The sequence below is a fragment of the Alligator mississippiensis genome, chromosome 11 (assembly GCF_030867095.1).
Source record: "Alligator mississippiensis isolate rAllMis1 chromosome 11, rAllMis1, whole genome shotgun sequence".
Lineage (NCBI taxonomy): Eukaryota > Metazoa > Chordata > Crocodylia > Alligatoridae > Alligator > Alligator mississippiensis.
In genome coordinates, this window is record NC_081834.1 from 43,428,471 (window position 1) to 43,448,167 (window position 19,697).

The following is a 19,697-nucleotide window of genomic DNA, read 5'->3' on the forward strand; positions in this document are numbered from 1 at the left end:
AGTAAACCTGGGTGGGGTTTTGCAGGGCCAGGCATCAGAAAAAGCCATCTTTTGCCTTGAGAAAATGAGCGGGCTGGACCTAAAGTCAGCAGGGGACGATGTACAGGGCATACCAACAAAGCTGTTTTTCCAGCCGCTTTGAGCACACTGCCTTTTTAAAGGTGCAAAGATCCCTTTTCCATGCAAATGCCCCTCTGTAAATAAAGAGCTGAGAAAAGGACAAGGATGCAGAAACTACAGAGCGGGGGGGGAGAATGATTTTTCAAACAGGGCCTTTCAAAGTGCTTCCTGGGAGACATCGGCAGGGCTTTAATTAATTCTTTCAAAACTGAACACATGCAGGCAGGGATAAAGGAACAAGAGAGGCAGAGCGGAGAGCATCTGTGTCTCATGCTATTTCCTTGTGTCAATACGCTTGACATTTCCATGGTGGCAAGTGCTAGAGGCATCTTCTTAAATGAGAAGCTGTATGTGTGCATGTGAGGCGGACACAGACACAGAGAAAGCCTGCTTGTATGAGTGTGTGTATGTGTATGTGTTTGCATTTGTGTGCGACAGGGTGTGCGAGTGTTATGCGCCTGTAAGAGAGAGATTAAAATCTGAGTATGCCTCTGAGAGGGAAAACAAGAGAAACAGTGTTTGCTTTTAAGTGCATAAAGAACTGAAGTGTGTGTGTGTGTGTGCGTGTGTGTGTGTGTGTGCGCACGCACACACGCACACATGCGTGCCATCCTATGCGTGTTTGCAGCTGACTACCTGTCACTTCAGAAGTTGCCTCTCTTCCACTGGGGGAGGATGCTGCTTCAGTGAAGAAAATGTCAGGCCAGATTGGGAGGCAGGTTCTGCACGTCTGTCTCTTGGCTCATGCCACCTTGCTGCTTCCAAAACGTCTGCCACACATCCCGCACCAACAAACAAGAACAATCAACCCTCCGGGGCAGTTCAGCTCCTCAAGCAGAGGCTGGCGTAAGGGTCTCAGTAGATGCGTCTATCACCAGCATCAAAGGATAAGATGCTGCTGCCAAACTAGGATCTTACTCCCAAGGGTCTGAGAGGTCTGAGAACACCAGACAACCTCATTTAACCCAAGGGATAGGGGCACATCATAAATCTGGGAATAGGGTCTGGGGCAGATACCCAGTGCATACAGTACAACAACATAACGTAAAAACCTTGGTTCGCTGAGGCATCTCAGTCAAAGGGATTAATTTTGTGATCAATTTTTGGACACATCATTTTAGTGACAGCACTGCAAGCTTACATTCTGCTCCCACTAAAATAGCACGGCTACAAAACCAGCCACGTGAATCTAGAAACCTGCCTTTCACAGTCATTTTGCTTCACCTTCTGGCAGTAATAATGCCTTGCCCCTTCCTCCACAAATCTCACACTGCTGGGATGAGTTCAGCACCATGCCCAACAGCAACAATCCCTAACTCTTCCCTAATGTTTTTTACCAGTAAATCTCAAAACACTTCACAAAAGAAGTCACTATTACTGCCCTCTTTTACAAATGAGAAAAGCTAGTACAGGGAGATGAAGGGACTTGCCAGGGGTGAATCTGGCAGTATAACCCAAGTCTACCAAACACAAGTCTTGTATTCTGTCTGCTAGGTCACACCTTAGGCCAGTGCAGAACCCACCCTTTCCAAGCTAAAAAACCAGGCACAAATGTTTAAAGGCTCTCTTGCTGACTGGGTGGTTTTCCCTGGTCCCTTCTCAGCAGGAAACAGGTGTGACTGGGTAAGAAGCCCAACCCGCAGCTATGCTTTCTGCCTTTATTCAGCTCTCTGCTGAATACGTGGCAGCAGATAGAAGAGCCAGGGGAGGAATTCCTAGACTAGCTTGGCAGTTTTCACTGACATTTAAATGTTTTCACAGATTTTATGGACAAACAATTTTCCCTCTAGCATTCTCCTCTTTTCCTTTCTTCCGACAGGCCATAAGTTAACCTACAACCCACATATCACTGGGATGAGCAGTGAACGTCATCCGCATATCAAGCCAATTCCCCTGCTCCACTCCTCTCCCATCCCATTACTGCCTTCTCCAAACACACAGCTGGACCACCTTCCCATCCATATGAAATGGCCAGTGCCTGGGTGCAGCTGAAAAAAGGATGTTAGTAAACATGCTAATAAATGTACTGGTTAGTATACAGGAATCTGTCACTGCCCTCTCCTGGCTGGGGGCCTAAAGGAGAAAAAAGCCCAACTAACAGGACCAACAGTCAGATCAGAGTCTGGTGTTGCACCTGTGGTAGATACAGGGAGGCAATGTGTTTCATCCCCATTGTGGTGGGTGCATATGTTTGCTGGTGGCTGTGACATTTGGAGAGCTACAGCTCCTCAGCGTTGCGGCTTCCCAGGGACATTCTAGCCACACTCATTTCACCCAAATGTGATCCAGAATCACAGAAAATGAGGGCTGGCAGGGACCTCAGGAAGTCACATCTAGTTCAACCCCTGCTCAAAGCAGGACCATCTCCAACTACAGCATCCCATCTAAGGCTCTGACTAGCAACTTGTGATGCTTGTTTGGAAAAGAGAGGGGCACCCTGAGACTTCTCTACAGAGGGGCTCACCCTAAGACTTCTCTGTGCCTGCAGGTCATCTCCACTGCTACAAATGGAAAGAGATTTCTGTTGATGCCAGGAAGCCTGAAATTAAACCACTCCATATTTGAGATAAGCAAGCCACTGTGATCCATATCTCAAGCCTGAGTGGGCAGGGGAGCTAGACCAGATATGAACCCTGTTCTGACAAGATTCTTGGGTGTTTCTGTCCCTGCTATAGGCTATTTTAGGGTTATCCAACTGGTGGCCTACTGGCCACAAGCAGTCTGTGAGGGGTTAAATGGCAGATCCTGCACTCCCACCCAGCTGGCACAAAGTCTCTGGGCTTCCCCTCCCTCCTCTGGCTTCCCTTGTAGAGTGTGGCACAGCACAGCATGGGGTGCTCACGGTGAACCCAGGGCTGCACAATATGGTGCTGTGATGAGAAGGGGTGTCCACATGGGGTCATTGCTTAGAGGCTGGACAGCCCTGGGCCATGCGAGTGGCTTAGAGTAGGGTGGTAGAGGCACATGTGGGGCCAGCAGCAGTCTCTATAGCCAGGTATAATGCAGGCCAGTGTGGCAGCAGCCTCCCCATGCAGTGCTCTGCCAATGCACCTCAATCCTGAGCAGAGGTGTCAGGGTTGAGATGTACCAGGATCAGGCCCAAGGATTGGAGCAGTCAGTCATGCCAAACCTGGATCGCTTGGAAGCACTGTCAGGGGCCCCGGGGTGAAGTGCTCTCAGTCCCGCTCAGTCAGCCAGGAGATGCCCTGAGCAGCACCTACCTACGCAAGAACTGTCTCTCACCACCCCTTTCCATTGCTCACAGTCTTATTAAACAGGGCTCAAAATGTGCCCCATTCAGGACGCTGCCTGCCAGCCTCCTGGCTTCCCCTACAGAGATAAGAGGCCTTTCGGAGCATTGCTGAAAACCAGGTATTAGCTATTAGTGACACATGCATTCACACAGAGCAGTGGGACCTGTACTGCCCCGTCCACTGCACTACAGACCTGGGTGCCATGGAGCAGGCAGCTCATAGCCAGGCATGGCAGAGACCAGGAGAATCCCACATTAGACCACCATCCCCCCGCTCCTTTTTAACACTTATCTTATAAATGCCCCTTGATCCAAAGCATAGAGGGACTTCTCACCCTTCAGAACAGTCTTCAATCCATTTTAACCCATGTAAAAAACTTATCCCAGGCACCGGATATATATCCTTATTCCCCAAGCCCTGCCCCCACCAGGGTTAGGTCCCCGGAGGCAGGTTAATCTTCTGAGGCGACAAACCAGCAGTTGTCATCCATATTTCAAGAGGTTTTCTCTGTCCAGTCAATAACTGTCTTGAATTATCAGCTTCTCTCAGGCCACAAGCCAGAAAAACATGCATTACCCTCAGCAAAGAAGTCAGCATCGACTGAGATCCAGGGAGACAGGCTCCCATTGCCTTGTGCAGAGAGGACAGCACCACGGGCATTATGGCTGCCACCTCTCAATACCCTCCTGCCCAAAAAATTCCCAAGTGCTTTAAAAGCTCTGGAGCGAAAGGAAAGGGAACTTCCCACCACTTCCCTGAAAGGGAGTCCCCTGATTCCAGTGAATTCAGTGGGATGCAAACACATGCTTGAAGGCTTCCCTGAACAAAGATGCCTCTCTGAACTGAAGGCTGACTACCTCCACCACCACCCCCTCTTGGGCTGTTTACCTGCATTCTCTTCCTCTTCCTTACAGCTCTGGCGAATCTTCTTCCGGCACACATATGCCAAAGCACCCAGCAAACCAAGGAGGCAGATAGCAAGAGCGATGGTCACCCACAGGGCCACAGCAGGGAATGTGAGGTGTTGGCCTTGAGGAAAGAGAATAGAAAACCCACGGTTGTCAGTACTATCACCAGAAGACAGGGCAGGCACCTGGAGCAGCACCAGGACCTTACGTTCTCCATCCATGGTAGGGTCACGTCTGGTGGAACAGTGATGCTAGATGCTTGCTGTCCTGAGCATCAGCTTCAAAAATGCTCAAGCTCAGCAAAATGCTTCATGGCATGCCTAACTCTGCGAGCATGACTGCAACCCTGATTTCAATAGATCTGCTCTTAGGCTTTAAATTAGACACCTTCTTAAGAGCCCCACTGAGCCATGACCAGGGGTGATACATGTTGGAGATTTCTAGACCACATCTCTGTGAATCTCAGTGGTCCACTGACCCATGTTCACTCAGGAGCTCTCACAGTCCCTCCTGATGTAGTGATCAGCAGCTGTCCAGAAGGGTCAGATGACCCACCCCAATCTCGATCCTCCTCTGATATCCAGAAGTCTGCTGGTGACCCTCACCAGAAAGGTCGTCACCTTTCAGCACTTCCTGCTTCTTTGGGAAGCTGCTTAAACCCCAATTAAACCTTAGAATCAGACTGATTCCACTTTTGAGTGAATAGGTTTCCTGAGATAAAGATGGAGGTGTCTGATGTTACGATCCAACCTTAACCTGCCCTACCATAACAGAGCAACGCAAGTCTTTGCCCGGAGCATGAAGAAAGAGGCAGTCAGATCTGAGGGTTTTAGAACAAGTCAAAGTGGTCTCCTCCTCCAGCTTCAAATGGCCAGTCACCTGGATTTCGAGCTCTGTCAAGCGAATGTAATGACTGGCTAAAACAAGAACCATGCAACACAGGTCTTGGATACACAAGTTACACAGAAAGGAGAAGGCTCCTGAATCTGTAACTGACTTGACCAACCAGCATCCCATGAATAAACCTGCTAGAAAGTGAATGAGTCCCTCTCAGATGTGTGCAGCAATAAAAAAGGATGCATAATGTATGAATTCTGACACTTAAAGAGCTGCTCAATAAAGGAGCAGTTACAACTGTGAGGTTTTAAAGTTCTCTCTGTTACCTCCAAGTTTTGTGCAGCTCCCTGGGATGATTTGTACAAGCAGCCTAATTTGCATGTCTGCAAATAATTTGCCTCTAATCATAAAATTCAGCTTAAAAAAAAAAGAAGCAATTGTGTAGGTTTAAAGCTGGTGAAAAAAGGGTCAGCAGCAGAGCTCTGGTGAATGGAGCTCTCTCTGATTATCAGCAGGCCTTATCCTTCCTGTAAAAAGGAGGCATGATCCAGAGGTTAGGGCACTAGCCTAAGGTATAGTAATAGTACTTCCCCACTGTTATAAGGGTAAACGCATTAAAGACCATGAGGTGCTCAGACACAGTGCTAATGGGACCAGGTAGGTGCTAGACAGAGACAAGAGTCACTGTCCCATCTGCTTCCTTCCACCCCTACACCCCTGACATTAGCAACCTGAACTGTTGCTAAAAATGGTTTAATTGCAAGTGCACAGTCCAAACTGAACCAGTCTCAGCTGCCTGCCCAGGGCTGGGCTCTAGTACAACTTTTGAAATGGTGCTGAATAGGATTTGGTCCTACCTGAACTTGCAGCTTAACTGTTCTTAGCACTGCCTCAAGCCACAACCAGCCGAGAGTGGGTGGACCTCCCCCAGGCAGATGAGGCCTAAACTGTCCTAACTGGAAGCAAGATGGGAAGAGGGGGTGGAGGGTGTATATGAATTAGATAAAGTGTTTTTCCAAGCAACAGTTTCTAAGCAGAGTTCATGCTACTGGGTAACATGTTTAATTTTCTCTCTTTGGAGACTGTTAAATAATAGCTGTATTAATATATTCTAGTTATTTATGTGCACTGTCCTATGTAACCTGTGTGTTTTATTACAATTTGCTGGAGGAAACCCATCCTCTGGAATCTCTCAAATAATGAGCACCTTGGAAGACTACCCCAAGGAAGCAGGTAGTCAAGCATTGTCCTACAATAGTCTAGCCCCAGCCCTGCCAATGGCCTAGTCAATGACTTTAGGTTTCACCTCTCTGTGCCTCAGTTTCTTCATACATAGAATGAGGATGATGGACCTTAACATTTTTGTAAAAGTGCTTTGTGCTGATCAGTGAAAGGTGTCCTGTAAGAACCCCGAGTGCTTAAGCCTTACAATTATGGTGATGGGCCTTGAGATTTAGATTTGAGAGAGGCATGTTTAGAAACTCCTCCTCCAAAGGGCCCAGCTGCACTTGACAGCACTGGGCACTTGACAGCACCTGTATAACAGCTTCGTGCTCTCCGGCCAATTGCAGTCTGGGAAACAAGCACTGGGTGCACTAATTGCTGCCTTCCACAGTGGGTCTGGATACAGCAAGGAAGGCAGGAAATCAGCAGGCTGAGTTACTCCATAAAACACTTCATTAACCTTTAAATAATTACACTAATAAATTCAAATCAGATGCTGATCTGTCACTCGTTAAGACTCCAAAAAGGAGGCTTAGGTGCTGCTTCAACTTTCCTCTCATGCTTTTGCCTCAAATCTAACTCCATCAGAGGCAAGAGCAGGCAGGGTCTCTTCCCCTCAGAAGGGGTCAGATACAGCCTGGCCTGCTCCTCATCCTTACCCTAAGGATCACCCTTGCCACTCAACACCATGGTAGGGATGGGGCATATGTTCCAGCAGCAGCACTAAAGGAGCTGGGTATGTTCACATGGATTAGGGCACAGAGACCTTCAGGAGGGAAAGAAAAATCAGGTTAAATTACTTTTACTGTACAGTAATGGCATAGGTACTATAGCTATTCTGCTGCCAGCGTGCTATTCCCTCTAGGAGCTGTCCCCTACACACTCTAAAGAGCCTACTACCACGACTGCTTGATAACAGCAGGATTCTTCAAGCCCAGGTAGTAACATCCTAGGCATTTTGTACCAAAGGTTCAAACCCAGCTGATGTCCTGCAATGGGGAGAGGCACTACACAAATGGAAGCTTTTGAGCTGCTCCTGAATAATAACTGTGACTCCATGTGTCTGCTTTAAATAACAGAAGATGCAGCCTGAGAGACGCAAGGCAAGTAAATTAATAATAAGATGCTTTTCTTCCTGCTTTTGTCTTTTCCTTTTATATCCTTGACGCCTGTAAGTGACTGTGATCAAAAGGGACTTGGATTTCCTCTCAGGAACAGGAGTGCAAGAGCATCAGTGATTACACAAGCTGGGAGAAAAATGACAAAGCCCATCAATCTTCAGGCATCGGGACACCAGCCAATCGCCAGCTGGAATCAGGGAGGAGCTTCTTTGCATGTCTTTAATCAGGTGGTCACACATAAGAAGTGGCACTGGTCACTGCTGGAGACAAGAGGGTGGACTGCATTGGATATATCTTCTGACCACAGGAAACCCTGCTGCTGCAGAAGATCTCAATTAACCAAGCTCCCCTCCCTGACACGCGCACACACCTACCTGTTCCCAGGAAACAAAAGTGTAGCAAATGAGCCATTTGTATTTAAATATTTATTTGTCCAGCAATTACTTCTATGGTGAAATGCAACTTGGCTAGGAGTGAGGAGAAAGAGAAGTGTGTATGATGCCTGGGCTGCTAGATAAAATACTCATCCAACATGCCTATGATGCAGAGGGAGGACTGTGAGCTACGAAATGCTAGACAGTCCCAATTGACTGGTCCTGTTCTTAGCCTGCTGTGGAGTAAGAGAGTGCTGGATTCACCACAGGCACCATAACATCCCCTGAGCACATGACAAAGTGGCTGGCATACATGCCAAACACATGGAAATGACAATAGCAGGATTACCGAGGGAAGCCTCAAGTGAACTGAACATGGTCCAATCGAGATAAAGACTAATGCAGGCAGCAACATTTTTGGCTGGAGTGCCAAAAACACTCCAACCTCCACCCACACCTCGACCTGGCATGACAGAGGCAGGGGGCGGACTATCAGGTGGATGCATGCACGCCTCCAGGCAGATGGCAAGGCAGAAGCCCCAGGCTCCTTCCCGGCTGTGCACCCCAAGGTGCACGTGCAGCTGCTGCCACCCTGGAGCCGGTGCTGGGACTCCAGAGCCCAGCGCAGCTGTTCACAACCTCCTGGCTGCCTGTCACAGCTGGCCAGAGCGGAGCCCGGGCTGCTCACAGCAGGGGCTCCATGGCTGGCAGTAGCTGCCCAGAGCCCAGGGCAGCTGTGGTGTGCTGAGCAGAAAGGCCCCACGTGCCAGGCTCTGGCACACATGCCGGGGGTTGCCAATCCCTGCTCTGACACACTGCCCACTGCTCTTCCTACCATTGGAAGACACTAGCTGAGCCCTTTCTCCAGGGCAATGAATTACTCTTCTCTGAAGACATGGGACTGGCTTTATCAGGAGAGAGGATCCAGGATATGAGCTAAGCATACTCTAGGAGGCAACCAGGCTTGACTAAAAGCTTCAATCAGACATTTCTGCAGAACCAAGGAGGACATCTGCTTTCCTTTATGCAGCTGATTTTGGTGTCCCCCCAGTCCGCTACCTACAACTTCCCCAAAATTAAACCCATCCATTTGGAATGTTCTGCGGTATATTTTTCTCCCAGAAAACAGTTACCTGGGAAATCTGGCTCGCACTGTGTAAGCACTAGCCTCTCCCAAAGCAGCACTGGTCCTCCAGCCTCCAAGCAGCATGCATGCAGCAGTACTTAGGCTTTCTGGAAAAGACACTGTGCATCCAGCCAAAAGGTTTATGCTCCATCGGGGACCCTCCTTCACAACTGAGCAACCACTGTACCAAGGATAATTAAGCACTAATTAATGTTACCAGTAAGTGTACAAGGTTATAAAGAGCTCCAAGACATCGATAAAGCTGAGCTAGCGAGGACAACTGGAAGCCATTTATAACTAGGCTGTGAGCTAGGCACCTGCATGATCGAGAAGAGCCTCATAAAGCATTTTATTGAGCAGTCAAACTTCTCTGAAAAGTTTAGCCTGGGAATTGGAATTGCCTTGGACCAAATCTGGGTCCCAATGTATGCAATGGGGCTGGCTTTCAAGGGGCCACAGTTAGGAAGATGTTTCCAGGATTCTCTTGAACAGTGCAACCGGGGTAGTTCAAACAAGCGGAAACTGAATGACTATCCCCAAATATCCCAGATGCCTGGAACAGGTTCCCTCCAATCTCCTCATTTTGCATCACCTCAGTGCTAGAAGAAGGTGAAGCAAGACCATGTACCTACAGCAAGCAGAAGACCATGAGTGGTGCCCAAGACATAAGCAGGAAAGCAGGAAGAGGAAGGGAGAACGCAGCCACAGGAATGTCTTATGTGGCAGTCCCAGACCTGGCGTGCAAGGCACTTGGCTTTCCCTGGCCTTGCTTCCAGGACTGCAGTGGCCAGAAGTGCAGCCCAGTGCCTGTCCACATACTGATCTATTGCTCCAGACTGGCACACTCTAAACATGGCACCATGCCTGGCCCCAGCGTGGCTCCAGGTTCAAGTTCCCCAGCAACACAGAGTTTGGCAGGCCGTGCCTTTTGGGTGGGGGCAGTGAAAACGCAGGAGGGTTTAACACAGGACAGCAGGGCCGGGTGAATTTCAACAGGAAGATGGGAAGATGCGGATGGGGTCCAACGGTGGGAAAGGGGCCAAGTCGCACAGTGGAGATGGCATCAACAGGGCAGGAATGATGATTTTCCTGGAATGATGATTGCCTTTACAAGGCTTCAGGGGAAGACAATTTTGGATTAGGTCCTGCTCTGACAACTCAACACAACGAGGAGCCCTGTGTGTCCCCCTACACTGTCTAACCTTCCCTGCATGGCTGGTCCCCCATTAACCACATTTGTTGGGACTCAGCTTTATGGACTGTGGCTGCTCCCCTAGCACTCACCAGCACTGCAGTAAAGGCCTCTGCTCCATGTACCCTTGACTGCTGTGGTCCCTGCCATCACCATTCATTCTTACCCAACTGGGTGAGGTGGGTGGAGCATAGGCACAACCAACCAACTCCCTGGCACATTCTGCCCCCCTTGGTTGGGCCACAACTAGAGGTGGGCATCCCTATGACAGAACTGGACCTTTCAGGTCAAGCAGTTGAGGCTCAAGTTTTAAGACTGAAAGGTGCCAGGTTCAATCTCTGCTGGGGCAACCTACCCAAGATGCAGGAGGCCCCTATAGGAATTGAACCTACAACCTGAGCAGGATGAGCCCCACCCTAAACAGCCTCTGCTTTGGGAGAGGAGAGCTAAGGCACCTTCACCTCTGCCACAGGTTTGGTAATAAAACATCATCACACCCCATGCAGGGCCCAGGATCCCCATCCCCAGAGCCTGATTCACCCCTACCAGCCAGGGCTGCCTCATCAGCAAGGCTCAGTGCCACTGTCTCTCTCTGCTCCTAATGTTGCGCTGCCAGTCTCCTTGAGTGAGCCCTATTTGCGTTCCCTGACTGTGATAAATGCTGCTAAACTCTTATTTATCGGGCCATCAGAGCAAGACAGTGTCAGAGGGAAGTGGCTAAGCTGAAAGATGCTCTCACAGCGCAGAACCGCCTGTACGATAAACAGTGTTTAATAAACTGGGCCTGTTTATATTTATGATCTGTTTTCACAGCTCCCTCTCTCTCAACTCTTCTACAAACAGGGCTGTCACCAAGTCAAAGGGCCAGCCCTGAACTGTGAGGGAGTCATCAACAATCCTCTGGTGCCACTGTTAGCCTGCTGAGACCTTAATTAACAGCATATTAGCTGCAAAAGATGCATATAATGAGCAGAGCGCTCGCCATAAGCTTCACCAAGGCTGGAGCAGCAGTTCAAAATGGCAGTGTCCTTGCTGGAAATATTGCCATAATTACAGGGATACTCATTGCTTAGGAATAACAGGACTCCATTAACAAAAATTAACATAATTATTATGGTGCTAGCTGAGCTTAAAAGTCATCTTACATTTACGCAGTCTATCCTGAAAGCATCCAAGTTGGAACAGAAAGAGAGAGAGAGAGAGAGAGAGATCCCTGCAGCTGCTTCTGGGGTTGAACATACCAAACCCTGAAGAGCTCACAGGTACCAAACAGTGTGTGAAAGGAAATAAAAAGAAAAATCCTGCTCTGTTAAACTTAGGTGATTTAGGCCAGTGGAATACAACTATCTCAGCTGCAGGCTAGATAGGACACTGGGGCATTACTTAAAAAAAAAAAAAAAAGTACTGTGGTATCTTTAATGCTCTCAAGCTGTCAGGTCCTTGATTTACATTTCAGTTGCAGCTCAGTTTCATTTCTCTGACAACACAGAGCCCCACAGTGCCAGGCTGGGACACTGGCTCCATGCTGCCTGTCTGAGAACACCACCTATGGAGCCATGCACCCCACATCCAACAGCATCTGAGCATCCTATGAGGGGCCTCCATGCAAGCAGACAGCAGGGCTGCACGCTGAGCAGAGATGCACCTGGGGCAGATTTTGAACTCATGCCAACTGGTCTCCTATATGCCAACTCCAGCAATGTTCAGGGGCCATAAGGGGAGAACTCCCTCCATTTCACAGCAGTCTGACACTGCTCATCCTCTCAGACTCTAGTGCTTATTGACAGGCCAGGATGGAGCTGGGTGCAGGGATTTGCGGTCACACCTGTGTTTTGAGCTGCTCTGAGCTCCATTGGAAGTTGCCTGGCCCCTGCAGCAGGTGACACAAAGCTACCTCTGCCCCATCCTTCCAGCCCTCTCACACAGCACAGAAGCTGCCCCTCTGTGGAAGCAGGCATCCAGCTGGGGGAAGGACTGTTCATGTGTTCCTTTTCCTTTCCACACATACAGCAGCACATTAGGGACTTAGAGTGGACAGCAAGACCCTGATTTATGCAGCAAGACTTAGGCCTGGACAGCCAGGAGGAGGCTCAGGCTTGCTCAAGCAAGCTCCATGCCCCCGGCCAAGCTGATATCTGGGATTAAGGATTAGTTCTAGCCTTATTTTCCAGGGGTCCATCCACTGATCTTTGACCTGTGGTGCCAAGCTACAGCCTGAGGAGCTGAGTTCGAGAAGGCCCCACACATGGGGCCACTGGGTTTCAGATAAGCCCATCTCTGTCCTAATGCCATGAGCTCCTGCCAGCCCCACCCTCACCAACTAACCTGTGATAGTGACGGAGGCCTGGGTCTCTTCCTGCAGCACAGGGTTCCTCACCAGGCAGGAGTACGTGCTGGTGGGCTCTAGCACCACCCGCAAGACACTCTGCACGTCGAAGAGGCCTTCCTCATTGGCCACCTGGGAGGTGGTGACGTTCTCCGTGAAGTTGTTGCCTTGGCCGTCCTGCCAGAGGACAATAGCCTCCGGGTAGCCACGGAAGGTGAGGCAAGTCACTGTCACCAGGTCCCCCGGCTTCAGGTTCTTGTTGGGCTCCAGATTCAAATTGGGTTTGGAGTACGAAGCTGAAAGGGAGGAAGTGAGCTGGTATGATGCACTGGAAGTGAGTCAGCTGGTATGATCGACTGCTATCAAGGAGGTCATTCCCTCTTCCACCCCTGAGGCTTTTACCCCCATAAGCTATTGCCACACCACTGAGGCTCACACCCGCACCCCTCCTCACACCTTTTTGGAAGACAGCGGCAGAGCAAAACAAGAGCAGTCAGGGATATTTTTCCATAATGCTCTCTGCTGGGAAGCCATAGGCATGTCACTTCCTAGGAGTAAGGTGGGCCATCGAGTTGAGTGCAGGGGCAGAGGTGCAGGTCTCCACACAGCTTAACAGCCCAACAGGCAAAGTTCTGAGCGATGCAGCCTGAGTTCAGAGACTTCCCACAAAGACAGTCACCCTGAACCCTCCACATGGGGTTTGGTCCTATCTTCTAGGCCCAGTCCCCAAACCCAGTGCACATGCATGGTGCCATTTACCCCAACAGGTGGGCAGGAATGCAGCCACACAGAGCAAAGAGTTTCTTACCCCTAGAACCAAGGTTTCCAGGGGCAGCACATAGCACAGGAAAGGCCAGGGCCAGCCACGGAGGGTGGCTTCTGACCCCCCTTTTTGCTTGGACCAGGTGAGATGGTTTCATGTACATCGCTGCTGGGAGGTATCAGTAGCATGAGCCATCCCGTCACCTCCAGGAACAATGGTTCTGGGGGTTGGCTCCAAGACCTCAGTACAGTTCACTGGGGCAATCCTCAGAGTCAATCAAAATTGGGATATTCTCCAGTGGGAAATAAACTCCATTCCTGAGCCTTCCTGGAGCTTGGAGTGCTGGAGCTCTAGCTCCATCCCAAATGCTCAGCTCTAGATTTGCAGACAACCCTTGTTCCCACCTTCTCTACCCACCCCTCTGACATTCAGATCCAGCCCATCTTTCACAAGGAGCAAGACAGTCAGGGATCTGAGGAAAGATCCCTAGGCCTCTGATGAAGGGGGAGAGATGGGTTGCCTGTGAGAAGACAACTAGGGGAGGGAATAGGATAGAAAAATCATGGAGGAGCAGGGAGAGAGACAAAAAGATTCTGTAAGAGCACGGGAGACTGCATGAAGCCCCAGGTCAGCACAGATCATCCAGGGCATATGTGGGGGGGGGGGGGGGGGGGGGGGCGCAGCGCCCTGGCCTAGCAATCTTTACAGTGGAAGCCCTTCTCCATCTCTCACCAGCCACCTGCAGCATCACAGCTGCGCTGCTGTAGTCCTGGACTCTGACAAAGCAGGTGAAACTGCCCTCGTCAGAGATCTGCACCCTCCGCAGCAGCAGTGAGACGTTGCCCTGGGGCAGCTGGTCATAGAAGAGGGCCGTGCGGTTGACATATCCTCCACCCTGGTCGGCTAGCTGATCCTGCCCGCCAGAGAAGCTGTGCACCAGGCGCTTGGTGTCAGTCAACTGCCAGATGAGACTGAGCTTGTCCAGGCTGAAGTTGGCATCGGGAGAGAAGGAACAGCAGAGGGTGGCATCTCGTCCAAAGAGGGCAACCACAGGGTCATCAGGGACCTGGATTTCTATAGCACCTGGGGTCAGAAAGCACACAAACAGGCATAGCAGTGAGACAGGCCCAAAGCTACACAACACTGTGCAAACCAGGGGCCTTAGAGCAGAAAGGCCCCAGAGAACAAGAGGTCACCTCATCTCAGCTTCCCCTTCCCCTTCCCCTTGAATGGGTGCCAAGAAATCCTTGGGAAGAAGATGGAGGATGCCTTGGGATTTACCCCCAAGACCACAGCACTGGCGTTCCTGTCCATTTCCCTCTCTGCCAATGTCTGCTCCATCACTAGTGGGACCAAACTTTCTCCTTGCCTCTGTCTTTCCCTGGCCTGGCATTACATAGTGCTCTCACTGCTCATGGGGCTTGCCCTGAAATCAGCGGTAGCTCTGTGGGGGTCTTTCAGGATTGTGATGGATATAATATGCTACCATCAAAATGCAGCCAGTTCTGAGGATGAACATGGCAGCTGCTTGGAAGCCCACAACAACCCAACAGTTCATGGTAGAACGTGAAGAACTCCCCTGAATCCCACTTGTACGGCAGGGAGGATAGGATGCATAGTATCTACCTGAATCTGACCTGGACTCTAGAGCTCTTCTGAAGTCTAATGATCACTCATGGTCAGCAGGAGAATGCTCATCTGAAAGACAGTGCTGCCAATAATAAAGCAGAACCCCTATAATGGGGGTCACATCAGCGGTGATTCCTGAGGAAAAGCACCCCTTACTGATGCACACGGATGCTATCTTTCAGCATGCCGCTTCCCTTAGACTTCTCTTATCCAAGCACCAACCCAGCCCATGCCTGCTTAGCTTTGGGTGCTTTCACACCCATCCCACCACAAAGAAAGTCCTTTCTGAACACAATGCACACAACACCCTGCAGCCATTCAACCCAAGGTCAGGGCAGGATACAGGTGATCTGACAGCCTTCCTGAGCCAGGAGACTACTCTCAGGAGGCATGGAAGATGGGTGCTGTGTCCCAATCCTGTGGCACTGCTGCCCTCAGCTGTCTGAGAGCAGTAGCTGCACCCTCTTCCAATGACAGACCTGCAGATGGAGCTGTCGCAGGGGAATCACAGCCATCCAGACCTTAAAGTAACCCCCTGCTCAGCTCACCTCTGTATTGGGACAGTATATTTATGCTGCAACTTCTGCCTTGGTGATAATCCTGTAACTCAACCCATGTCAGCTCTGCCATACTGCAAGCATCACCAGTAAACAATCCCCCTCTACTAGAAACACAAAGGATGGAGTCTCATCTGCTACAGCTCTTTGCCATTCACAGTAGGGGGGCTTCAAGCAAGGCAAGGGTCTGCTTTCATATCTGTGGCTGTAATAGGAAGAGAAAGAGGTAGTCTGCATGGTTTTTACTCTGCTTTCAGAAGAAATTCAGAGAGCAAATCAGCATTGTGAGCAAACTGTAGCTGATCCTGCACTGATACACAGCAAAGACTGAAACTTATCACTGAAGCAACAAGAGAAATCTCAGCCCTGGAGGCTACTGTTCACATTCCAGCAATGCCCAGAGGCTGCAACGAGAACCAATTTCCTGGCATGGTAGAATGGCAGAATCATAGAAAATGAGGGTTGGAAGAGACCTCAGGAGGTCACATCTAGTCCAACCCCCTGCTCAAAGAAGGACCAACCCCAACTCGATCGTCCCAGCCAGGGCTTTGCCGAGCTGGGCCTTAAAAACCTCCAAGGATGAAGATTCCACAACCTTTCTAGGAAACCTCTTCCAGTGCTTCACTATCCTCTTAGTGAGAAAGTTTTTCCAATATCCAACCTACACCTCTCTTGCTGCAACTTGCTCCTTGTTCTGTTATCTGCCACCACTAAGAACAGTTTAGCTTCATCCTCTTTGAAATCACCCTTCAGGTACTTAAAGACTGATATCAAATCCCCCCTCAGTCTTCTCTTCTCTAGACTAAATAAGCCCAGTTTCCTCAGCCTCTCCTCGTAAGTCATGTGCCCCAGCCCTCTCACCATTTTCATTGCCCTCCACTAAACTCTCTCCTGTGATAGGCACAGTACAGGCAATTAGCAAGAGAGGATCTCTGCTCCAGATAGCTTATGGACTACACAGATCATACGGTCATGGGGAGCAGGAGGAAAAAGAGAGGCACGCTAAGGAAAAGTGACTTGCCCAAAATGCCCCAGCAGGGTAGAGGCAAGAGTAAAAAAACAGGTCACTGGACCTCAAATGGTACCATAGCTGCTAGCTGCCTTTGGGCACCTTTGCAGGATATCCTCAAGCCTTGATTTTCCCTGTAAGGCTGCATTCCCTCTGTCCTGACCTCTGGGCTCTGACCTGTTTCAGTCACTCGATTCCAACAGGAAATCCACCTTTCTCTTCAACCCTATTGCATCCTCTTCCGAACCAACCGGTTTCTCCTATATGTCCACAGTTTTCTTTCCAGTCTCAAGATCTCACTCAAATAAGACACTACAGCCCTTGGTGCACATTCACAGGAAGGAATCATTTTAACTCTGGTTCTAATGGCTCTTTGCTGAATCCTATTTTGTAATTGTCTGCCAGTTTATCATCTGGTGGGCTGTGAATAAGGCACCAATCTACTCCAATGAACACCACAGGTGCAACATTTCTGGCTTTGCAATCCTCCTAACTGCCTTTCTATGGTTCCCTGCAAATCATTAAAAAGAGAGAGAAAGAGATCTGTCAGCGGCGGGCAGCTTTTCCAAGAGCCCACCTGTGTTAAACAAGGACAGACAGCAAATACGGAGAGATGGGGATCAAAGGATGACGCAAGAAATATCTGAAAGAGAAGGTTTCATAAGGGAAAAAACGAGGGGGGTGGGAAATATTGTGAAAGGAGAAGAAATAATGGAATAACTAATTGCTTGGGGACTGCAGATGCAGGAAAAGACCTGCAGAGCAGACACGGCAAGGCAGAGGGGAAAATGGAGGCAAGAGAAAAGGAAAAGGCAGGAGAGATGGAGCAAGTCTTTTTTTGTTATAAAAAGTTTGCTCCAATTATCTGTGGGGGCACATTTCTCACAAGAAAACCATGCTCTCTCCAATCTCTCAGTCCTGATCCTCAAAGGAAACTTATAAAACACTTCCCAGAGACGAGCCTATGAACTCCACTTCATCAACCTCCTGGATACTAAAAATCATAGACTAAATATAGACGCTGGATTTTACGACACACTATAACCTGCCTGTCATCTGACTCCCCAGGTACTTCTCCATTATTCACCCCCCTTCTCTCCCCCCGACCCAGCCTGTCTCTCACCCATTGACTCCCCAATCCACATCTTCACTGACTGCCCATCTTGTATGCAGCCCAGCCCAGCCTCTGGCTTCTTTACTTTTCATTCCATCCAGGAAGAGCACACACCAACTGCAGAAACTTCCTCAGGTTGACGAAGGGTTTTTGAACCTGAAAGCTTGCTTAAAAATTGTTTTCCAATTTAAGTTGGTCTAATAAAAGATATCAGATTCACCCAAAGAACCTTGTCTGCCTATGTCCTTAGACCAACACGGCTACAACCTACACCCCGCTCTAGATCAGGCACTTTTCACTGATGAGGCAGGATTCAGTGGTGCTTCAACTGTTTCAAGGAACCCACAAACAATCTGAAAATGTTCCTGCTTCCAGAAACAGAGAGAGAGGTGTCACCGCTCTGGCCTCCTGCCATGCTGCAGCTGCCCCTGTCCTTGTCTTCAAAAGCTAACAGGTACTACCTCAAGCAGCCACTTGAGATCTTGCAAGGGTCAGCAACATGCACAACAGGGCCAGGTAGCTCTGTGCAACTCCTTGGGCGCTAGATGGCACCAGAGGTTTGACTTTAGTGCGGAACTGCCATGTCAAGGAACTACAGTGACACCTGCCTGCGTCTCCAGGCTTCATCTGCCCTGGCCTTTAAACACAGAAACACCAAACCAGCTAGACCGTGTGAATGCATCAGAATAGGATTTCCCTCACGTGGTGCAGTGCCATTCATCTGCCCCTCCTATTCTAGCCCTAGGGTCCTCTCTGATCTGCCACTGCGATTCATCCCTGACCTGCAATTCATCCCCGACCTGTGGCCGCCTCTACTTTCCCACCTCCCCACTGAGTGTTTGAGCACAGCTGTAGCATCATGGATTCGGCTCTGCTTTGTCCTCCTGCCGTGAGCAGCCCCAAAGCAGCACAAAGGCAAGTGACTCACAGACAAGCGACTGTCAGACAGCCCAGAGCCTCATCCGCACAGCTCAGTCTCTTCCCACAGCATCACCTGGTCACCATCAGGAAGCTCCTTGAGAGGGCTGGAGGCAAGTGAAGTGAAGTCATTTGAATTCAGTTGGGTCTTCCTGCCCCACAGGCTTGGGCACCGGCAGCAAGAGAGATTGTGTGACCTTACAGGGCCTCCTGATGGGCCAGCCAGGGCTGCCCAAGTGTTGGAGACACCAAAGGAGAGAGCTCTCGTCTGGCAATGCTCCTGCCCAAGAGGCAGTCAGGACACAGCTACATGAGTACAAGCATGGAGGCCATCAATGCACTCAGCAATGCTGAGACATCCTGAGGGGCTTGCCATGGCTGGGCCACTACCTTACCTCACCCTGCACCTTGAGAGAAAGAGGGACCTGAGCTACACCATCTTCAAGCGTGAAGCAAGGAACAGGGGCGAACGCTTCCCCAGAGGCAGTAATACCACCTTTGTCCTCAGCTGCCTCACAGGCTCCAGCCACTGTTTGCTAGCACAGAGCATCTCCTTCTACCACTCAGGTCAGGTCTACACCGCAATGTCTTGTCAAGCGAGTTACTGGCTCCATGGATGACAATGGGATAGGGTCTGGCCCAGGAACAGCCTATGCGGGATGCACTTCTCAACCTACACGCCTCATGCCCTGTCTGCCCAGCCCCACTTACCTGCAAGACTGAACACCAGCAGTCCTGGTATAAGCCACAGGCACTTCATCATTGCTTCAGCAAAAATCATCAGCGAAGGAAGGCGAGGCCCTCTGGGAAAAGGAATCTCCCCTCTCACAGCAGCTGCTCTGAACTGAAAAGAAACATGCACAGAAAAAATCAGCATAAACTTAGGTGATTGCACGGTAACTCAGCAGGCTCTGCCAGGACTCCTGAGGGACAGAGCATCATGCAGGATGCAGACTGGACAGACCTGCCACATGCGATGAGCCCAGAGGTCCATGTAGTCCTGTACGCTGTCACTTATTATCTACTGCACCTGACCTGACATTAGCTCTACACAGCTCAGAATCCCACCTTTCCACACTAGATCAGAGCTTTGCTCTACCCTGTTTGGCCTTGAAAAAGCCACTCCCTCTCTCAGGGATAAAAAGGATGTAATAATCCTTCTGTTGGCTTGCCCATTTAGGCTGCCAGTTCTTTAAGCCAAGGTCTGTTTCTCATTAGCTACATA

At 49.9% G+C, this 19,697-nt stretch overlaps 1 protein-coding gene across 4 annotated transcripts in view; it reads right to left on the minus strand.

Moving 5' to 3' along the window:
• Positions 1-19,697, minus strand: part of CD276 (CD276 molecule) — a 59,513-nt gene that overhangs the window by 14,816 nt on the left and 25,000 nt on the right. For 2 of the 4 annotated variants that reach the window (XM_014604478.3, XM_019499337.2), the window contains exons 2-5: positions 19,184-19,316; positions 13,978-14,328; positions 12,482-12,778; positions 4,263-4,403 (exon numbers count right to left, since the gene is read on the minus strand). In XM_014604478.3, the coding sequence (XP_014459964.1) occupies positions 4,263-4,403; positions 12,482-12,778; positions 13,978-14,328; positions 19,184-19,253 (859 nt within the window). In that variant the 5' untranslated portion in view covers positions 19,254-19,316. Of the gene's footprint in view, positions 1-4,262; positions 4,404-12,481; positions 12,779-13,977; positions 14,329-19,183; positions 19,317-19,436; positions 19,511-19,697 lie in introns of those variants that run through there. The other 2 variants (XM_019499336.2, XM_019499338.2) reach the window with 2 other exon arrangements.